Source organism: Eretmochelys imbricata, chromosome 6 (genome assembly GCF_965152235.1).
Source record: "Eretmochelys imbricata isolate rEreImb1 chromosome 6, rEreImb1.hap1, whole genome shotgun sequence".
Taxonomy (NCBI): Eukaryota; Metazoa; Chordata; order Testudines; family Cheloniidae; genus Eretmochelys; species Eretmochelys imbricata.
In genome coordinates, this window is record NC_135577.1 from 46,517,729 (window position 1) to 46,541,065 (window position 23,337).

General features: G+C 43.8%; 1 protein-coding gene across 1 annotated transcript; it reads left to right on the forward strand.

Moving 5' to 3' along the window:
- Positions 1–5,359: 5,359 nt before the first annotated feature.
- On the forward strand, positions 5,360–7,554 carry FANCF (FA complementation group F). The gene has a single exon (XM_077820137.1). The coding sequence runs from the start codon at positions 5,360–5,362 to the stop codon at positions 6,386–6,388; it is 1,029 nt and encodes a 342-aa protein (XP_077676263.1). The 3' UTR covers positions 6,389–7,554.
- The last annotated feature ends 15,783 nt before the right edge of the window (positions 7,555–23,337 follow it).

Below are 23,337 nucleotides of genomic sequence, written 5' to 3' on the forward strand. Positions count from 1 at the left end.
GTAGGCCTGCTGGGAACTTCCAGGTGCTTTCTGCTCCCTTTGTACCACTCAGGTGATATAAAGGGAAGAGAACAAGGCAGAAAACTTGCCACAGAGCATTGACCTTCCTTCAGTGATATATGCGGCCCTCAAGCTGAGAAGTTCTACACTAGTGCTCTATGCTATCATTTGGAGCTTCATAGCAGCAATAGAGACTCATCAAGCCCTCGGATCGCTACCCCTTCCTGCTTCTCCACATGGGCACCAATGATACTGCCAAGAATGACCTTGAGCAGATCACTGCGGACTACGTGGCTCTGGGAAGAACGATAAAGGAGTTTGAGGCGCAAGTGGTGTTCTCGTCCATCCTCCCAGTGCAAGGAAAAGGCCTGGGTAGGGACCGTCGAATCGTGGAAGTCAACGAATGGCTACGCAGGTGGTGTCGGAGAGAAGGCTTTGGATTCTTTGACCATGGGATGGTGTTCCATGAAGGAGGAGTGCTGGGCAGAGACAGGCTCCATCTTACGAAGAGAGGGAAGAGCATCTTTGCCAGCAGGCTGGCTAACCTAGTGAGGAGGGCTTTAAACTAGGTTCACCGGGGGAAGGAGACCAAAGCCCTGAGGTAAGTGGGAAAGCGGGATACCGGGAGGAAGCACAGGCAGAAATGTCTGTGAGGGGAGGGCTCCTGCCTCATACTGGGAATGAGGGGCGATCAACAGGTTATCTCAAGTGCTTATATACGAATGCACAAAGCCTTGGAAACAAGCAGGGAGAACTGGAGGTCCTGGTGATGTCAAGGAACTATGATGTGATTGGAATCACAGAGACTTGGTGGGATAACTCACATGACTGGAGTACTGTCATGGATGGTTATAAACTGTTCAGGAAGGACAGGCAGGGCAGAAAAGGTGGGGGAGTAGCACTGTATGTAAGGGAGCAGTATGACCGCTCAGAGCTCCGGTACGAAACTGTAGAAAAACCTGAGTGTCTCTGGATTAAGTTTAGAAGTGTGTGCAACAAGAGTGATGTAGTGGTGGGAGTCTGCTATAGACCACCGGACCAGGGGGATGAGGTACTTGAGGCTTTCTTCCGGCAGCTCACGGAAGCTACTAGATCGCATGCCCTGATTCTCATGGGTGACTTTAATTTTCCTGATATCTGCTGGGAGAGCAATACTGCGGTGCATAGACAATCCAGGAAGTTTTTGGAAAGCGTAGGGGACAATTTCCTGGCGCAAGTGCTAGAGGAGCCAACTAGGGGGGGCGCTTTTCTTGACCTGCTGCTCACAAACCGGGTAGAATTAGTGGGGGAAGCAAAAGTGGATGGGAATCTGGGAGGCAGTGACCATGAGTTGGTTGAGTTCAGGATCCTGACGCAGGGAAGAAAGGTAAGCAGCAGGATACAGACCCTGGACTTCAGGAAAGCAGACTTCGACTCCCTCAGGGAACGGATGGCCAGGATCCCCTGGGGGACTAACTTGAAGGGGAAAGGAGTCCAGGAGAGCTGGCTGTATTTCAAGGAATCCCTGTTGAGGTTACAGGGACAAACCATCCCAATGAGTCGAAAGAATAGTAAATATGGCAGGCGACCAGCTTGGCTTAACGGTGAAATCCTAGCGGATCTTAAACATAAAAAAGAAGCTTACAAGAAGTGGAAGGTTGGACATATGACCAGGGAAGAGTATAAAAATATTGCTCGGGCATGTAGGAATGAAATCAGGAGGGCCAAATCGCACCTGGAGCTGCAGCTAGCGAGAGATGTCAAGAGTAACAAGAAGGGTTTCTTCAGGTATGTTGGCAACAAGAAGAAAGCCAAGAAAAGTGTGGGCCCCTTACTGAATGAGGGAGGCAACCTAGTGACAGAGGACGTGGAAAAAGCTAATGTACTCAATGCTTTTTTTGCCTCTGTTTTCACTAACAAGGTCAGCTCCCAGACTGCTACGCTGGGCATCACAAAATGGGGAAGAGATGGCCAGCCCTCTGTGGAGATAGAGGTGGTTAGGGACTATTTAGAAAAGCTGGACGTGCACAAGTCCATGGGGCCGGACGAGTTGCATCCGAGAGTGCTGAAGGAATTGGCGGCTGTGATTGCAGAGCCATTGGCCATTATCTTTGAAAACTCGTGGCGAACCGGGGAAGTCCCGGATGACTGGAAAAAGGCTAATGTAGTGCCAATCTTTAAAAAAGGGAAGAAGGAGGATCCTGGGAACTACAGGCCAGTCAGCCTCACCTCAGTCCCTGGAAAAATCATGGAGCAGGTCCTCAAAGAATCAATCTTGAAGTACTTGCATGAGAGGAAAGTGATCAGGAACAGCCAGCATGGATTCACCAAGGGAAGGTCATGCCTGACTAATCTAATCGCCTTTTATCATGAGATTACTGGTTCTGTGGATGAAGGGAAAGCAGTGGATGTATTGTTTCTTGACTTTAGCAAAGCTTTTGACACGGTCTCCCACAGTATTCTTGTCAGCAAGTTAAGGAAGTATGGGCTGGATGAATGCACTATAGGGTGGGTAGAAAGCTGGCTAGATTGTCGGGCTCAACGGGTAGTGATCAATGGCTCCATGTCTAGTTGGCAGCCGGTGTCAAGTGGAGTGCCCCAGGGGTCGGTCCTGGGGCCGGTTTTGTTCAATATCTTCATAAATGATCTGGAGGATGGTGTGGATTGCACTCTCAGCAAATTTGCGGACGATACTAAACTGGGAGGAGTGGTAGATACGCTGGAGGGGAGGGATAGGATACAGAAGGACCTAGACAAATTGGAGGATTGGGCCAAAAGAAATCTGATGAGGTTCAATAAGGATAAGTGCAGGGTCCTGCACTTAGGACGGAAGAATCCAATGCACCGCTACAGACTAGGGACCGAATGGCTAGGCAGCAGTTCTGCGGAAAAGGACCTAGGGGTGACAGTGGACGAGAAGCTGGATATGAGTCAGCAGTGTGCCCTTGTTGCCAAGAAGGCCAATGGCATTTTGGGATGTATAAGTAGGGGCATAGCGAGCAGATCGAGGGACGTGATCGTCCCCCTCTATTCGACATTGGTGAGGCCTCATCTGGAGTACTGTGTCCAGTTTTGGGCCCCACACTACAAGAAGGATGTGGATAAATTGGAGAGAGTCCAGCGAAGGGCAACAAAAATGATTAGGGGTCTAGAACACATGACTTATGAGGAGAGGCTGAGGGAGCTGGGATTGTTTAGCCTGCAGAAGAGAAGAATGAGGGGGGATTTGATAGCTGCTTTCAACTACCTGAAAGGGGGTTCCAAAGAGGATGGCTCTAGACTGTTCTCAATGGTAGCAGATGACAGAACGAGGAGTAATGGTCTCAGGTTGCAGTGGGGGAGGTTTAGATTGGATATTAGGAAAAACTTTTTCACTAAGAGGGTGGTGAAACACTGGAATGCGTTGCCTAGGGAGGTGGTGGAATCTCCTTCCTTAGAGGTTTTTAAGGTCAGGCTTGACAAAGCCCTGGCTGGGATGATTTAACTGGGAATTGGTCCTGCTTCGAGCAGGGGGTTGGACTAGATGACCTTCAGGGGTCCCTTCCAACCCTGATATTCTATGATTCTATGATTCTATGAAGACAAAATTGATGATTCTAATGCAAAAGCATAGGCCTCTGCCACTTGACCTAAAGAAGAATTACTAAAGATAAATTATGCAAATAACAGTGGGAGCTGGTCCTAGCACCAGGAGACATGGAAGTAAGCATATGCCATGTGGATGAGTGGGGGCTTGGAATTGGACAAACAGTGCTGTGAACTCTCACAATTTTGACCCCTGCTGTAGGTGGTTTCATGAGCATGTGATAAATTTCCAGCCAACTCTCATCCACTTTGCCAGTCTTTCAGAAGTAACATGCCAAATTAAGTGCTACTGTAACCCATACTAATAGAGTGACTCTGGATCATCCTCTACTGGCTAGACAACATATAGACCAAGAGTTCTCAAACTGGGGGTTGGGACCCCTCAAGGGGTCATGGGGTTATTACATGGGGGGGTTGTGAGCTGTCAGCCTCCACCTCAAATCCCACTTTGCATCCAGCATTTATAATGGTGTTAAATATACTAAAAAGTGTTTTTAATTTATAAGGGGGTGTCACACTCAGAGGATTGCTATGTGAAAGGGGTCACCACTACAAAAGTTTGAGAACTACCTTTATAGACATTTATGACAGCTGCTGCTTGCATGCTAATACATCTGGCTCTTCAGCTCAAGTAGTACAGGCTTATGCTTTTTACTAAGGGTGAGGGCTCTGTCCCCACAGATAACTCAAATAGGAGAATTGCTACATTTGGATATGCTGATTGTAACCACTAGACCATAATCTGGTACCACAACCAGGAATAGAAACCAACCTGATGTCTGGCATTCCACTGCAGTATCACAGTCGTGGAACACACTTGCAATGTGTGTATTGTGGTCCAGCCCAACCCTGGAGAGACATAGTGGGTAGCAGCATGAGTGTGAGTGCCATTTCTCTATTTATTCCTATAGGTGAAAAGGAGAGGTCTCTGATTAGTATTGATAACCCTCAATCATGAATCAGCCTGCCCAAAATCATGATTGTGTAAACCTCATCATAATTTAAAAACAACTTGGGTATTATTACTTATTGTTTTTTGAGTCATTAGTGATTCTGATGACATTTTCAACATTTTTCTCTACAACTGTAAGAGCTAGACACTTTTTTAAAATGAAAGCTGAGCCACACTTAATCACAAGATTATAGCAAATAGGGACTTAAACAAATGCTACAGAGCTAACCCCTAGAGCTGGAATCTCTGTGTAGCTGTGGATGTGAAGACTGTGGGTTCAAACGCTGCGGAGTAAAATCTATATATGTCAAAGTTAGTGTTAGACCCCTGGTGTAATTGTGGGGATTATTTTATATTGTACTTCAACGGTGTGGTCATATTTTATGTTGGTGTTGCAGTCACAGCAGTTGCACTGTGGTTAAAGGGAGCTGTCCCTCTAACTACAGGTCACTTTACAGCAGGGCTGTTGGAAGATGCCTGAGAAGGGCAGGTCTGTACGGCAAGCGGGGGTGTGACTGCAGGCTGGCTAGCGAGATGGGCGCTCCGAGCAGCGCTGCACACAGGCACTATAGGCCGAAACAGTCACCCCGGCCTGCACCACTCTCGCCGCTCTGCCTAGCTTTGACCCAGCCGGATCAAACAACACTCCCTGACTCCCGAGGCCTTCCCCCGCGATCTAGCGGAAGCGGAAGTCAATTGGCAGGGGACTGACATCACTATCAGCCAATGGGATTGCAGAGCTCACCTCAAGCGGGTTCCCATTGGGCTATCTCACGGGCGGAAGGTAGAGCCGCGGCTCAAACTTGCGGCGGGAAGCGCCGGGGGTCCGGGCGAGCTGTCGCCATGGAGACGCTGTTGTGGCAGGTGGAGCAGCTGCCTGGGCTCCTGGCCGTGTCCCGCTCGGAACAGGTCCGGGACTGGGACCCGCCAACCCTGGACAGAGCCCTGCAGTGGGGCCGCTACTTCCAGCACCTGCACGGCCGCTTCCGCGCCCAGCCCCGGCTCCGGGCCGCCCTGGGGCAGCGGCTCCGCCGAGGGCAGCCGGGGCCGCCGCTAGGCTTCGGACACCTGGGGCGCTGCCCGGAGCTGCTGGGCCTAGCGCTGCTGGGCAACCGGGCGCTGCCGCCCGCCGCCTGCCACCGCCTCCTGCGGAGCTTGCTGCTGCCGCCCAGCGGCCAGGCTACCCCGGGGCCCTGCAGCCTCGGCCTCCTGGCCCGGCGCAGGGCCGCCGTCCAGCTGCTTCCGCCTCCCAGCTCCGCCCCGACGCGCCCTGGGGAGCTGGAGCCGCAGCTGCGGACCGAAGCCCAGCTGCTGCTGTCCCGGCTGCAGGAAGACGAGGAGGAGCAGGGCCCGGCAAGTGTCCTGGAGCAGCTGCCCGGTCCTAGGGTCTACCGGGTGCTTGCGGCGCTGCTGCTGGAGCAGGCCGGGGACGACGCTGGCAGAGAGGGGGCCAGGCCGGCTGCGGCGGTGCTCTCCTGGCTGCTCGGGGACCCAGGCCGGCTCTCCGACTTCTGCCGCCTCCTGCCGGGCTCCCTCCTGGTTGCCCTTTCTGCCCGATACCCCCAGCTGGGCACCCCTTACTTGCATCTCCTTACCAGCTGGGGCAGCCGCCTGCGCTACGATCCCCTGCGTGGCCAGTGGGCTAGCAGCCGCTGCCCCGGTGAGGACGAACTCCCCTGGGAAGAGCTGCGCGAGCGCTTCAGCTGCTTCATGAGGGGACCTGCCCCGCTCCGAGAGGCTGCCCTGGCTTCTCTGAAAAACCTGAAGACCCAGGATGGAGACTTCGAAGTCTGCGGCCTGAGTGTCTGGACTGACCTGTTGCTGGAGATAGAGGCACCCCGCGAAAGAAAGGACTGGACTCTAGCGAGTTAGCCCGGGGGAGGAGGGGACTGGGACATTAAATAGGTTTCATAGGAAATTCAATGGCCTGAAATCCAAAAAAACGGAGTAACTTTATTTTCTCCGTAACTAACACCAAAGCCAACTGGATTATACCTTGTTTGGAGTGAAAAGGCAACTTTGTGATCAGATTGCATGCCATAATATTTAAGTAAGTTAGCAAAGAGTACCTAAGGGACCTGGTTCTGCTCTTGCACATCCTGGTGTAAACCTGGACTGATTTCCCCCCACAGGAGTTACCCATATAAAATCTGTGTAAATGAGCTCAGAAGCAGGCCCCTTACATCTAGTCAAGTTGTTCCCAGTTAACTTTCTCTTACACTGAGAACAAGTTGACTAGGAATCTTCTTCTTTCCTCTTATGTCTTTGCCAGCTCTGATATTCCCCAATACTTATGGTTGGGCTATTTGGTTTAAGGGTACCCTTAATTCTGTAGATCACTAACAGGATATGCTTCCATTCCCTATTAGCACTATTGCTACAAAAGTAAAGTGTGCAGAGGAAACTAGTTTAACTTTGTCTGTGTTGAAAAGTTAGAAGTTGAACTGTTCATTGCTGTGGATACAGTCTGCTGACATTTGTTTCTAGTAGCTGCAGAGTACAAAAAGGGGGAAAATGACTTTTTTTTGTCTCACCTTTTTAGGATGCTCATAATTCCCAGTTAAATGTATTCTTTGCTATCATCTTGTCTTCCCGTGGTGGTTTTTTTTTTTTTTTTCCCCTTCATGCTTTGAAATATGCTAGGTACAATGTGGGGAGGGGTGCAGAGGTCAGAGGAGATTTCATGCCCAATGGGAAAGAGTCCAGAAAGCATACATAAAGCCCGCTGATTTGATCTTTATCAATCACCCTGTGGCATGTTTGTTACTATATTGCAGTGGAAACTTCATTTTTCTATCTTTTGTTCATCACTGTGAATGGATACTCAGTAGCTTAGCTTTTTGTTGATTTTTTTTTTCCATCAAACTGGAAATACCAGTAGAAATACCTTTTTGCAAATGGGTTGGGCAACAGACTTCTTCTTTCCCTCCTAGATGATTACTGAAGAACCTGCTTGTCTTAATTGTCTTTATTAAATTGTAACTTTGATCACAATCTCTATGTGGGAAAATAATTACTGGTCAGGATTTGCTAAATGAAGGCTAGATGTGGAAACTGACCATGAACTATAAAATGGGCATTATCCTGACACAAAAGCAACTGGCTCCTGCAGTTAACCTCAACTTTTCACAGTAAACTGCTCACTTTTTAAAATAAAACATTTTATTACACAAAGCAAGACGTGGGACGTTACAGGTATGAACGTGGAAGGTTTTTGACCTACAGCCTCAATATACTTCTGAGCTTTGATGCTAACTGCAATAAAAATAAACAGTGAATCTGTTTTGCAAAACAATTGAAATGCTGTATGACGATGATACAGGGCCAAATCATGACCCCTCTACATCTGTTAATTGATGGGACTACCAGGTAATGTTACTACTTTGGTGAGTGACTGCTCATCAGTGGACCATAAAGGGTGGACCATAAAGGGGGGAATCATAATCTGGCCCATTGTGAGCAACTGTTAAGAGTGCATCAGCAAAATGACACCTTCATTAAGATATTTGATTGCTTCAGATTGTTTAAAAGCACTATGTAAATGGAATATGCCAGAATTCTTAAAATTGTTCTAAATCAGCAAGTCTAGTCTAATCTGAGAGCAAATTTGTATGGGCAAATTATAAACCTATGAAAATAGGAAACTATACTATAAACTCCTTAATTAAAAGACCCTTCCTTATTATAGTGATAGTAGATGATTTAGAGCAGAAGCTCCTTCTCAGTGAAGCTTGAGTCCTCTAGTTACACTGAGTTCATCTTCAACCCAATGTGGCCCATTAAAGCAAGGAATTTCTGCTGCCAGAACATTAAGGCCCCTGCATATCACCCACTTAATGAGGTTATTACAGAGGTGTGTTGTTGGTTGTTTGTTTGTTTAATCAAAACTGAACATCTAAGCCTGTTTCTTTTGTTGCCTTACCGACATTTTGCAGAATACACATAAATTTCAAAGCACAAATAAAATACGCAATAAATTATTCAAATAAAATGCCATTGAGACTTTTGGTAAATTACAGGAATCCTAGCATTCCTTTGCTGTTTTACAAAATGTTTGCAAATATTCTGTTGCTGTGGAAATCTTATTCTTTAACCTCATATTTGATCATTTAACAATCCTACTTATCAGACAGTATGATGAAAACCCAAACTGTTTGCAATGGGAATTATAATTAGCAAATATTTTCTGTTCGTGTTTTAACTTGAGATCTACTATAGGTCATTACACATATTGAATCTATTTCCCTAAGTTAAGTAACCTCACACCTTCTTGTCAACTGTCATAATGGGCCATTTTGATTATCACTACAAAAGTTTTTTTTTTTCTCCTGCTGATAATAGCTCATCTTAACTAATTAGCCTCTCACAGTTTGTATGGCAACTTCCAACTTATCTGTATGTGTGTGTATATCTATATATATCTTCTTACTAATGTTCCATTCTATGCATCTCATGAAGTGGGCTGTAGCCCACAAAAGCTTATGCTCTAATAAATCTGTTAGTCTCTAAGGTGCCACAAGTACTCCTGTTCTTTTTACGGATACAGACTAACACAGCTGCTACTCTGAAAACTATAGCTAATGTAATTTCTCTCTTCTAGTTCCACTCCCCTTAAACTCATCTCATACTAGTGAAGTAGTAAATATGTATATCAGGCTCCTACTTCTGCTTTCTCAACCTGTTGTATCAAGTTTTATCCTGTATTTTCATACCTTGTTGGTACCTGCTTCTTGCTGTTATACAGGGAAAGGATACCATGGCACGAAATCTCCACTTTGTACTTTATCTCTTGGTAAGTGAAGCTGCTACCTTTTCCAGAGTCTTACTGAATTATCTTGGAATTTCAAACCATATCCTGGATGGGAATAATTCGTTGCTACCAATAGTGCAGCATGTGCAACATGTAGATCAGTGATACTCAGACTGAGGCTCATGAGCCGCAAGGGCTCTTTAATGTATCTCCTGCAGGTCTTTGCAGCATTGAGTCCGGTTCTGTTCAATATCTTCTTCAATGATTTAGATAATGGCATAGAGCAGGGGTAGGCAAATTGCAGCCCGCCAGCCAGATCTGTCCCGTCAAGGCTTTGGATCCAGCCGGCGGGATTGCCACCCCTGTGGTGCCGCAGGCCCAGCACCGCTCCCAAAAGCAGCTGGCACCATGTCCCTGCAGCCACTGGGGGGGAGGGGGCAGAGGGCTCTGCAAGCTGCTCTTGCCTGGAGGCACCACACCCCGCAGCTCCTATTGGCCAGGAATGGGGAACCGCAGCCAATGGGAACTTCGGGGGAGGTACCCACAGGCAAGGGCAGCGTGCGGAGCCCTCTGCTCCCACTCCCCCAGGGGCCACAGGGACGTGGTACCAGCCACTTTCAGGAGCAGCGTGGGGCCAGGGAAGGCAAATAGGGAGCCTGCCCTGGCCCCAGTGCGCGCCGCTGCCACCCCAGAGCTGCTCCAAGTAAGCAGTGCGGGGCTGGAGCCCACACCCCAAACACCTCCTGCACCTCAACCCCCTGCCCTGAGCCCCCTGCTGCACCTCAACCCCTTGCCCTGAGCCCCCTTGCACACACCCCACCCACACCCTACACTCCCTCCCGCACCCCAATTCCTGCCCCAGCCTTACATGCATGGCCCTGCATGCAATTTCTCCACCCAGATGTGGCCCTTGGGCCAAAAAGTTTGCGGGTGATACCAAGCTGGGAGGGGTTGCAAGTGCTTTGGAGGATAGGATTAAAAATGATCTAGACAAACTGGAGAAATGGTCTGAAGTAAATAGGATCAAATGTCAATAAGGATAAATGCGAAGTACTCCACTTAGGAAGGAACAATCAGTTATACACATATAAAATGGGAAATGACTGCCTAGGAAGGAGTACTGTGGAAAGGGATCTGAGGACCAGAGTGGATCACAAGCTAAATATGAGTCAACAGTGTAACGCTGTTGCAAAAAGAAGCGAACGTTCTGGGATGTATTAGTAGGAGTGTTGTAAGCAAGACATGAGAAGTAATTCTTCCTCCCTACTCAGTCCTGATTAGACCTCAACTGGAGTATTGTGTCTAGTTCTGGGTGCCACATTTCAGTAAAGATGTGGACAAATTGGAGAAAGTCCATAGAAGAGCAACAAAAATGATAGAAGGTCTAGAAAACATGACCTGTGAGGGAAGATTGGAAAAAATTGGGTTTGTTTAGTCTGGAGAAGAGACGACTGATAGGGGACACAATAACAGTTTTCAGGTACGTAAAAGGTTGTTACAAGGAGGAGGAAGAAAAATTGTTCTTAACCTCTAAGGATAGGACAAGAAGCAATGGGCTTAATTTGCAGCAAGTACGGTTTAGGTTGGACATTAGGAAAAACTTCCTAACTGTCAGAGTAGTTAAGCACTGGAATAAATTGCCTATGGAGGTGGTGGAATCTCCATCACTGGGGATTTTTAAGAGCCGGTTAGGCAAACACTTGTCAGGGATGGTCTAGATAATACTTAGTCCTGCCTTGAGTGCAGGGAACTGGACTAGATGACCTCTCGAGGTCCTTTCCAGTTCTATGATTCTATCATATTAAAACTGTATGATTATTAACCAATCAGGATGCTTTGACTATGTTGTTAATCAACTGTAGTTGAAAATAATACTTGGTCAGTCATTTTGCTGTGAGAAATATATAGTAAGTTAAACAATGAATTCACACTACTGTGGTTCTTATGGGTAATATTGATTGCTTATTTGGCTTCTGAACCACTGAGGTCTGATTATCACTGATCTAGATGTTGCTTTACGTGATGTAATTTTATTCTATTTCTAAACAGTGGTAATTGTATACTTTAATTTTTGGAGTATTTTCCTATGTTATATGGCACTGAGTGCACTACCTGTGAGTTTATTTTTTCCTTTGCCTTCCAACCCCAAGAGGAGTCGTAAGTTCCAATTACATATTAAAGAATCTGTCATCCTGAAACATGTTTAAAATAACACCTAAGATTCATCTAGCTGGAAGAAGTAAGAGGCCACTGGCACCTTACGTAAGGGCCATCACAAGTGAAAATCCACCAATGACCACAACAGTGGGAATTTTAACCAAAAAGTTTTAGTGTATATAAGATCAATATCTGTTTTAAATTTACTCTTTAAGTAGCTAATATTGTCCTAATTCTTTTTATCATGTTTGACTGAATTTTCCTTTTGATCTAGTTTATGTTCAGCTGAACTGGGTCTGATCAGCCTTTTGTGTGGGATTTTTGTTTTGCCCTTCACATAAGGAATAAGAAGTCATATGAACTGCCCTGATGGAAAATGTAAGGCAGTACAACAAAGAGATAGAAAATGACAGGGCTAAAAGCATCCATGTACAGCTTTATATTGCATGAAGTGCCTTTCTTCTGATAGACATATAAAATGTGTTAGCATTTGAACAAACTGCCTCTGTGTATTCACAAAAACTTTAGAAAATTAACATGTAGCATTTAAAATTGACGAAAGTAGCATTTTCTTGATGCTGAAGGTCATATAAACATCTTGAGAATCACGTGCATAGAAGTGTGGAGAAATGGGCCACATTGTAATGGTTAATACAGTGTGTATTACACTTTGCTTTCTAAAAAGTTGTTAAATGAACAATATATTTGGGTAATAAAGAATGTCCATGTTGTGAACATTTATTCTTATTTCTACTATCTATTGATTGAAGTTATTTTTAATCAAATTATGGCTCCTATTGCCTTCCAAGTCTGTGACATAGGTGTGGTCGGAATAGGCAACTCCTGAGTTATCATTGCTGTTTGACCTTGGTCAGTTAGTTCCTCACTTGGTTTTCTCCATCTGTAAAATGGGGATACTGCTTAACTAGCTGTTGGGAGGACTTTCAAGAGTGGGGGTTGGCTGGAGGGGAAACCAAACATCCTCTTTGAAAGTAGAGTAATTTTACCACCAGGCTAAACTAATTTTGATTGATTTCTGCACACGTTGGCCACTAGAGGGTGCTTATATTATTTTAGGAATTAAACAAATACTGAGAATTAGAAGTGGGGGAAACAGTACTGGGCTAACCTGGGTTAGTCACCCTGAGGAATAGTGGAAATTTTGTTTGGAATTGTTTCAGAGTAGCAGTCGTGTTAGTCTGTATCTGCAAAAAGAAAAGGAGTACTTGTGGCACCTCAGAGACTAACAAATTTATTTGAGCACAAGCTTTCATGAGCTACAGCTCACTTCATTGGATGCATGCAGTGGAGAATACAATGGGGAGATTTTATTGCAGATTCTGCCTGATCATTTCCTTCTCTGAGGGATCAAAAGGAGGTGTCCCCACTCACACAATTTAGACACCCCTTCTGTATCCTGAAATGTCTGTGCCTATCTGTGAGCAGATCAGATTTATCCTTCTTTACTTGTACTTTTTGGATTGCTGACACTCCACTGTGCCCTCAGTGGGGGCTGATGACTATTCAGTGGGTCATAGAATAAAACATATATTCCTTTACTGAAGTCATTAGGGAGTTCTGTTATTGACTAGCGATTGGATCAGGTCTTTATCATTGACATCATTGATCATTAAATTGCACTTGGAATCCTTGCCCCCTCTCCTTTTGTGTCACAGAGAGGCAAATAAAGACGTAAGAAATGGACAAAGATGCTGTCATCCTACAGCAGCTGTTTGTCTGGAACATCCACAAAGGAGTTTCTGCAATGTCAAGTGTGGAATCAAGAGCCAGAGTAGCCATTTGCTTTGTTCTTGATCTGTTGCTCTTAGTTAATTTAGAAACATGTAAAATGGAACCACCAACTCGGGAAAGGGATTAGACAAATCAGTGATGATCTCTGCTTAATGTGCAGGTGTTGTCAAAAAAGCAAGCAAGATGTTAACATGCATAAGGAATGAGACAGAGAATACGGAAAATATACCACTACATCAATCAGGCCTGCAGCCTCTTTTGAAATACTGTGTGTGGTAGTGGCCACTCCATTTCAAACAGGATATTAGAGAACTAGAGAGGATCCAGAGAAAGTCAGCAGAAATGATGAGCATGAAAAATAACTTTCATACCGGGCAATTGGGATTGTTTACCGGTGGAGCCAAAAACTAATATAAGTATAGGGGAAGGCAAACAGGGAGCTTTTGTTCTCCCAGTCCGACAATACACTATGGGATGCTAAACAAATTAAAAGGTGTCAAATTCAAAATGGTTACAAGGAAATAACTTCACACAAGGCATAATTTGTTTGAGGGACTAATTGCCACGGGATGTCATTGAGGACAAGAATTAGCTAACTTTAAAAAGATTAACATTTATATGGATAAGAAGAATATTCAGAATTGTAGCTGATGTTGAGAGGGATATTAAACCTTTATTTATCTGGGTTTAAAACAATCTCTAGCTAATAGGGATTAGAATTGTTCCCCATCTGCCTATTGCAGGGTTCTTGTACCTTCTGAAGCATGTGATGCTGGCCACTGTCAGAGAACTGAATTGAAGCTTTCACTTAAAACTTTTTCTAGCCCTATGATAGCATAAAAAGGTTTGGAGCATAAACAAACTGTAAACCAATGCAGTGGTGTCTTCCTAAATCTATAGCTATCCTCAAATGATAGGATCTTCTGCTGCCAGAGTCCAAGCAACTTTTTTCTCCAGTGATAGGTAGTTGGAGAATTCATGATATGGATGCAAATATTTGGAAAGAGCTGTTTAGAAAAGTTCAGAAAAGCCAGTATTTCTTTAGTACAGCTGAATGAAACTACAGATTATCTTCTGCACAACTTTTACCATTTGATCAGTATGGATCCTTCCCACTCATAAATGTTTTGAATTCTGTTTCGCAGTCCACTGAGAGCGTGTGCAACAGGGGAACAAAATTATTTGAAGTATTCCAACTCTCAGGTCTTGTAGATGGATTAACATTACTGTATTGGTATTTGTGCTGAGACTATAACTCAAAAGAAAACTTGCTCTAACACTTCTAACCTAATCACTGTAGACACATCCTCTCTGTCCTGTTGCACTTGTGTGTTGTTTCTAGGATCTGGCTGGCATGTAGTTATGCAGAGAAGACTACATAGTTTCCAGGCCTCCACCCAAGTGAATGTGTTTTCAATGTGTTTGAGTCTAAGTAGCCTCAGTGAAGCATTTGGTCAGCTTCTTGAGAAAGGACTATTCTCAGTAAGTACCCAATCAAGAAACACTTAACTGACAATGGACTTTGGGAGATGCCAATCCACATCTGAGCTTTCCTGGGAACGTTCAAACTAACATGTTTGTAAACAATGGCGTCAACCTGCAAAAAGTTGAATCATTCGTGGACACGTGACTTGTCCAGGTGGCTACAAACTCCATCTTGTTGCTGTGATTTTGCCCAGGAGAGCAAAGGGGTTTCCCCCCACAAAAGAATATAAAAGACCCAGGAAACCCCTTCATTTTGTCTTCAGCTGGCTCAAAGAAACTGGAACAAAGGACAGTAACTATGGGGCGTGAGTGATTGCTGGACCCAGACTAGGAAGGAGTCCAGTCTGTGAAAGAAGCTTATTGGAACATCTCTGGGTGTGAGATTTCATCTGTAATCAATTTCTTAATGTATTAGGCTTAGATTTGTGTGTTTTTGTTTTATTTTGCTTGGTAACTTGCTTTGTTCTATCTGTTATTATTTGGAACCACTTAAATCCTACTTTTTATATTTAATAAAATCACTGTTGCTTATTGTTGAACCCAGAGTTAGTGACGAATACCTGGGGGAGCAAACAGCTGTGCATATCTCTCTATCAGTGTTATAGAGGGCGGATAATTTATGAGTTTACCCTGTATAAGCTTTATACAGAGTAAAACACATGTATTTGGGGTTTGGATTGGGGTTTGGGTATCTGGATGCTGGAGACAGGAATACTGGCTAATTGGTTTTCAATTAAAGCCTGCAGCTTTGGGAGACGTGGTTCAGACCTGGGTCTGTGTTTGCAGCAGGCTAGCGTATCTGGCTCAACGAGGCAGGGTTCTGAAGTCCCAAGCTGGCAGAGAAATGGGCTCAGAGGTAGTCTCAGCACATCAGGTGGCAGTACCAAGGGGGTCTCTGTGACCCAACCTGTAAGTTACCAAGCAAAATAAAACAAAAACATGCAAGTCTAAGCCTAATACATTAAGAAACTGATTACAGATGAAATCTCACCCCCAGAGATGTTCCAATAAGCTTATTTGAGATATAAGTACATAGCCAATATTCATAGCTTCAAATACAAAAATGATACACACATATAGCATAATCATAACCAGCAAACTACAACCTTTCCACAGACATCCCACTTGACCTTCTGTGTACAAGACCTGGTGCAGCTATAGGATCCTGTTTGCAACAATGATCTATGCGGTTACAGAGTAGCAGCCGTGTTAGTCTGTATCCGCAAAAAGAAAAGGAATACTTGTGGCACCTTAGAGACTAACACATTTATTTGAGCGTAAGCTTCCGTGAGCTACAGCTCACTTCATCAGATGCATGCAGTGGAAAATACAGGAGGGAGATTTTATATACACAGAGAACATGAAACAATGGGTGTTACCATACACACTGTAATGAGAGTAATCAGGTAAGGTGATTTATTACCAGCAGGAGAGAAAAAAACCTTTTGTAGTGATAATCAAGGTGGGCCATTTCCAGCAGTTGAGAAGAATGTTCGAGGAACAGTGGGGGAGGGGGGAGTACTCCTTTTCTTTTTGCGGATACAGACTAACACAGCTGCTACTCTGAAACCTGTCATTATGCAAGGCACTGAATTTAGCCGTATGGAGTGGAAATCCATCAACTTCATGAAAAAACTCATACAGATAGACATCATCTTCCTTTCCAAAGCAAACAGGTGGACATCATACCAAAAGGACTGAAGGTAAAAAATCCATTACAATCTACATACCAAACAGACTCTCCTGACAGATTGTTCCACACACTCTCAAAGAAACTGCGGAACCACCTGATCAACATCCTATACAGCAAACATGGAAAGATTAAGAATGAGCTCTCAAAACTCAATACTCTCATAAAAAAACAACCTTCCACACAAACTTCCCCGTGGCTGGACTTTACAAAAACTAGACAAGCCATTTACAACACACACTTTGCTTCTGTACAAAAGAAAAAGGACATTAAACTATCTAAACTTCTACATGACACAAGGGGCCACAACAGTGGTTCCCTTAACCCATCCAGCAACATTGTTAATCTATCCAGCTATACTCTTAGCCCAGCAGAAGAACCTGTCCTATCTCGGGCCCTCTCCTTCTGCCCCTCCACCCCCATGAACATGATACAGTTCAGTGGTGACCTCGAATCCTATTTTTGACGTCTCCGACTCAAGGAATATTTCCAACACACCTCTGAACAGCATACTAAGCCACAGAGACCTTCCTACCAACACTACAAAAAGAAGGATTCTGGGTGGATTCCTCCTGAAGGTCGAAACAGCAGACTGGACTTTTACATAGAGTGGTTCCGCTGATGTGCATGGGCTGAAATTGTGGAAAAGTAGCACCACTTGCCCCATAACCTCAACCATGCAGAACACAGTGCCATCCACAGCCTCAGAAACAACTCTGACATCATAACCAAAAAGGCTGACAAAGGAGGTGCTGTTGTCATCATGAATAGGTCAGAATATGAACAGGAGGCTGCTAGGCAGCTCTCCAACACCACATTCTACAAGCCATTACCCTCTGACCCCACTCAGGGTTACCAAAAGAAACTACACTATCTGCTCAAGAAACTCCCTGAAAAAGCACAAGAGCAAATTTGCACAGACACACCCCTAGAACCCCGAGCAGGGGTATTCTATCTGCTATCCAAGATCCATAAACCTGGAAATCCTGGATGCCCCATCATTTCAGGCATTGGCACCCTAACAGCAGGATTGTCTGGCTATGTGGACTCTCTCTTCAGGCCCTATGCTACCAGAACTCCTAGCTATCTTTGAGACACCACTGACTTCCTGAGGAAACTACAATTCATCGGTGGTCTTCCTGAAAACACCATCCTAGCCACTATGGATGTAGAAGCCCTCTACATCAACATTCCACACAAAGATGGACTACAAGCTGTGAGGAACAGTATCCCCGATAATGTCACAGCAAACCTGGTGGCTGAACTTTGTGACTGTGTCCTCACCCATAACTATTTCACATCTGGGGACAATGTATACCTTCAAAGCAGTGGCACTGCTATGGGTACCCGCATGGCCCCACAGTATGGCAACATTTTTATGGCTGACTTAGAACAACGCTTCCTCAGCTCTCGTCCCCTAATGCCCCTACTCTACTTGCGCTACATTGATGACATCTTCATCATCTGGATCCATGGAAAAGAAGCCCTTGAGGAATTCCACCATGATTTCAAAAATTTCCATTCCACCATCAACCTCAGTCTGGACCAGTCCACACAAGAGATCCACCTCCTGGACACTACCGTGCTAATAAACGATAGTCACATAAACACCACTCTATACCAAAAACCTACTGACTGCTATTCCTACCTACATGCCTCCAGCTTTCATCCAGACCACACCACACGATCCATTGTCTGCAACCAAGCTCTACGATACAACCACATTTGCTCCAACCCCTCAGACAGAGACAAACACCTACAAGATCTCTATCAAGCGTTCTTACAACTACAATACCCACCTGCTGAAGTGAAGAAACAGATTGACAGAGCCAGAAGGGTACCCAGAAGTCACCTACTACAGGACAGGGCCAACAAAGAAAATAACAGAACACCACTAGCCGTCACCTTCAGCCCCCAACTAAAACCTCTCCAGCGTGTCATCAAGGATCTACAACCTATCCTGAAGGACAGCCCATCACTCTCACAGATCTTGGGAGACAGGCCAGTCCTTGCTTACAGACAGCCCCCCAGCCTGAAGCAAATACTCACCAGCAACCACACAACAAAAACACTAGCCCAGGAACCTATCCTTGCAACAAAGCCCGTTGCCAACTGTGTCCACATATCTATTCAGGGGACACCATCATAGGGCCTAATCACATCAGCCACACTGTCAGAGGCTTGTTCACCTGCACATCTACCAATGTGATATGTGCCAACAATGCCCCTCTACCATGTACATTGGCCAAACAGGACAGTCTCTACGTAAAAGAATAAATGGACACAAATCAGACGTCAAGAATTATAACATTCAAAAACCTGTCGGAGAACACTTCAATCTCTCTGGTCACTCGATTACAGGCCTAAAAGTGGCAATATTACATCCAAAAAAGTCAAAACAGACTCCAATGAGAGACTGCTGAATTGGAATTAATTTTCAAACTGGACACCATTAATTTAGGCTTGAATAAAGACTGGGAGTGGATGTGTCATTACACAAAGTAAAATTATTTCCCCATGTTTATTTTTCTCCCCTACTGTTCCTCACACGTTCTTGTCAACTGCCCATCTTGATTATCACTACAAAAGGTTTTTTTTCTCTCCTGCTGGTAATAGCTCACCTTTCCTGATCACTCTCGTTACGGTGTGTATGGTGACACCCATTGTTTCATGTTCTCTGTGTATATAAAATCCCCCTACTGTATTTTCCACTGCATGCATCCGATGAAGTAAGCTGTAGCTCACAAAAGCTTATGCTCAGATAAATTTGTTGGTCTCTGAGGTGCCACAAGTACTCCTATATGGTTACAGTTCATGTCAATAACGTCACATATAGCACTAACAACATCCAAGGCACATAGTGCAATCAATATTTCTCCAATTATGATGCTTGGCAGCTTTTGCTGTTCATGGAGCTACGCAAAGATACTAAATCTGATGTGTGGGGTGTTTTCATGTTTACAGTATTGCCAGACAATAAAACAATCTTTGAGTTTTGTAAACCCATAAATTTCTGTTTATGAAAGAAATTCTTTGAATTTTTCAAAGATGGTTACTTGCTTTCCAAATGATTTAGTGCTCATTCCCTCTAATGGCTGTCTGCACTCCTATAATATTTTGCCAGCTACTGCAACAACATCTTCACAGTACTGCAGTAGTTGGCAAGCATTCTAGTGCATATTTTAGTTTGAGACTGCCAGAGAGAAAACTAAGGATTCATTAAAGAAAGGAAAATTGTAAGAAAAGAACAGTGGGTATTACCACCCTGCTGCTTTTCTCTATGAAACAGTGGAGGTAACATGCACTATAGTCTAATTGCTCCTTGTGAGGAAAACTGGAGCGCAAGAGGAGCCAGGAGGGCAAGGAGATAGCATACACAATGTCAGACACCTGGCTGCAGCAAAATGGCAAATTCCATTCCAAAAATGCTCCATTCCATAACATACTGGAAAAATGTAAAATCCCATGGCTCCAAAATGGTAGCTTCTGCATGACCTTGATTGAAATGAATAGGGCAGTTCAAAGAAGGCAGCATTGCATTGGTTCACCTGAAAAATGTATATCAGGTGTAATGTCTGCAATCATAAGGGCGAGAAATAAGTTTTTTTTCAATGAAAGTGCAGACAAGGGAGGAAAAGGTGCGATGAAACTTGTTTGCATCCCTGCCCAGGGCCTCATGACACATAGATTGAGAATCCTTGATCTAAGCAATTTCAGCTGATGTAGGAAACACAACAGTAGAGGTAACAGACTGTTAATCTTTCATCACTTTTCATCACAATGTTTCTTTTTAAATGCATTTTTACCCCAGGAAATCAAGGTTATGAGCTATAAATGAACTACATAATTTAGTTCTCATTTCTATGCCTGTTTACCTGGGAAAACATATACCAATTAAGTTCTTTTGTTTTCTCTGCTTAACAATTTAGGAAATAATGTACTGTCTTTGCTAATAAATGATACCAACAAACCCACAAAGGTCTATTGATATGATTTTTAAAAACTTGCTGATAAAGGGAAAAAAAACACTTTGTTGCCTATTACCAATTAATTTTCCACCAGTGAGAGAAGAGGATGTGATTGGTTGTTAAACTACAAATATTTTAATCATTTCTGAGGTGAAGTTGCTGTTGTTTCATAATGATCCCAGCGATCAAAGTTTTATGAGAAAACACAGGTAACAGAACAAACACACAATTTAATGTACAATGACAATACATTTTACATGTTCAGAGACTGAATTAACCATAGATGAAGCACAACATTTATCTATAGAAATAAATAAGCAGAAAGTCCATTTGCAAACGGATACGTGAAGCTGGTTCTCTAAAGGATGCAAGTTAAGCATTACAACCTTTACGTAAGCAAAACTCTCAGGAAAGTTTAATGAATATTTTTAAATATTTTTTCCTGAGCAAAGGAAAAGGATAGAAACCTCAATTTATAGGTTTCTTCAATGACAGTCATAACCTGTACTATATGAGTGCATGTGTTCCTTATATCATAATATAGTAATATTTATTGTGTTTTGAAGGGACTAAATGTCTTACAAGTTTTAAAAAAGAACCAACCCAACCTCACTTCTTATATGACAGTTAGTGAAGGATGGAGTATGATATAACGGTCATAGCAGAAGAAAAAACTTTCCATTTCTGTCAATGACTGTTGTCTTGGGCAAGTCATTTAACTCTTCAGATTCCCTATCTCTTATGTGTTTAATTGAACTTCCCTGCTCCAGCGGGCTGCTGTAAAGCCCTTTTTGGTGGATGGAACTAGAGAAGTGCAAAAATCATATTTTCTTGGCCATAGTTAAGTATATTGGCTTCTTGGATTGCCTTAATTGTGTATATGTTAGATTTTTCACAAGCTAAAATCGCACTCTTCTAGGCGGTGCAGATAGTGACACCTGTAGTAAAGGTTGCCTTAAAAGTTTCAGCTAAAAAAGTTCAGCCATTTCCAAACATGAGGTTAAGGGAAAATATGTTCCTTTGCCTATCTAAAAAAAACCCCCAAAAACCACAACAAATCTCACAACCATTTTATTGACAAGGTCGAGCATCCCCATGCTTTGGAGCAACAGCTTTAAATTTGGCCCGCGTGTTGCCCTGATGTCGGGGTGGCCTTTTGCTGTCTCTGTGAAAATTTAGCTGAATCTAGCCAATTTATATGCCTTTGAAAAAATCTGAGTTTACGTATGTTTGGTAGAGATTTGTTAGCGTTTGGCAATCACATTCTCCAAAGATTCCATCTGCAATGGGCATGCTCCATCCTCTCATAGCTCTTTTGTACCCACCATACTGCTTATGTGCCAGTTCTACAGAGTGATTGAGCATGCTCTATTCCAGGACTGAAGTGGCTGAGCAGAGCTTTCCTTGCAATTGCTCTTTCTGGCTTCTGGGGGCACTGGAAATTGGTATGCAGGCTACTTGGCAGATAGTTTATGACTGTTTGCAGTGTATTATTTTCTTGTCTCTATTAATAACTATAGACCTCATTGTGCCCCCCTCACACCCATGTGTTAACTGTATCTTCTATGGGCAGCTTGCACCACCTACACATGGAATGGGGACCCAGCCACTCTCACACAGCAGTGTGTCATCCTTATAGGACCCTGTGGTGGGCACTCTGTGTCTGGATCCATGTGCGGGAGTGGGGAGGTAGGCTAGGGAGGAGGGCATGGATGAGTGGGATGCACATTTTACCCCTTGTACTCAATGGAGCTGAGGAGCAGAAAGATAACATAGCTCCAGAAAACCAAGGAGGAGTACGGTGGCACCTTAAAGACTAACAGATTTACTTGGGCATAAGCTTTTGTGTGTAAAATACTTCAGATGCATCTGAAGAAGTGGGTCTTTTACCCACGAAATCTTATGCTCCATAAATCTGTTAGTCTTTAAGGTGCCACCAGACTCCTCGTTGTTTTTGTGGCTACAGACTAACACGGCTACCTCTATAATACATAGCTCCAGAGCATCCTCTCTTTCTACTCCCATCATGTTGTGGTTGGGATCCTCCCTTCCCCCCACAAAGGAAATTCCCTTTCTGGCCAGTTGAAATGCACTGTGGAAGGATAGGTGGTTGGGAGAGACAGCCACTGTGGAGGTCAAGAGTCTCTGTTCAGATGGTCCTGCTTTCATAGTAACAGCAAAGCCATCTCCAGAGCCTGGTACTTCAGAGAGAGGGGCGAACTACACTCCTCTCCTAGAGAAATCAATGATAAATCTCCATGAGGAAACCTCACAGAGATTCTACCCCTTTTCATGCTGGTTTTATTAGACCCTGAATTTGGCAGAGGATTCTTCCGAGTAATAACATAAATTGTTACCCAAACTGTCTCTATCTGCAGTCCTGTTTTATTTATTTATCTATTTATTTTAAGTATTCAGCTCTTAAATTCCTCTTTTGTTACATGATAAATTCCTGTAGTATTATGTGATCAATTTATTGTAATCCCTAACCTAGAACATTTTAGTAGAAATGTTCCTGATATACATTAGATAAAAAATATAACAGTCAGAATATAAGATTCTGAATTTAGTTCTCAGCTGTGCCCTCCTATTGCCTTTCCCACTTTAGTGAAACTCCAAAATGGCTATTCTGTAACATTCATATTCTGTAACTTGCAAAGAGGCTAATTTCAGCATTTGATAAAGCATTGTTTGTGGAAATCATGATGAGTTTTAAATCCCGATCCAAAGAGTTTCAGTTTGCATGCTTCCTTTGGGATTGTTTCCCAAAATCAAATAACACAAGCCTTCCTAACCTGCACATTCATATCTTCATTCCTCTCATTACAGGAACAGTAATAAATCAATAATCCAAGAAGAAATCTTACAGAACTAATTGTTGTATGATATAACTATCAAAAAATGCAGAGAGCAATATGCTACTTCTGGCTGCTAAATGCCAGAAATAATATAAAAGAGACAAGGTGGGTGAGGTAATATATTTTATTGGACTAGTTTCTGTTGGAGAGAGGGACAAGCT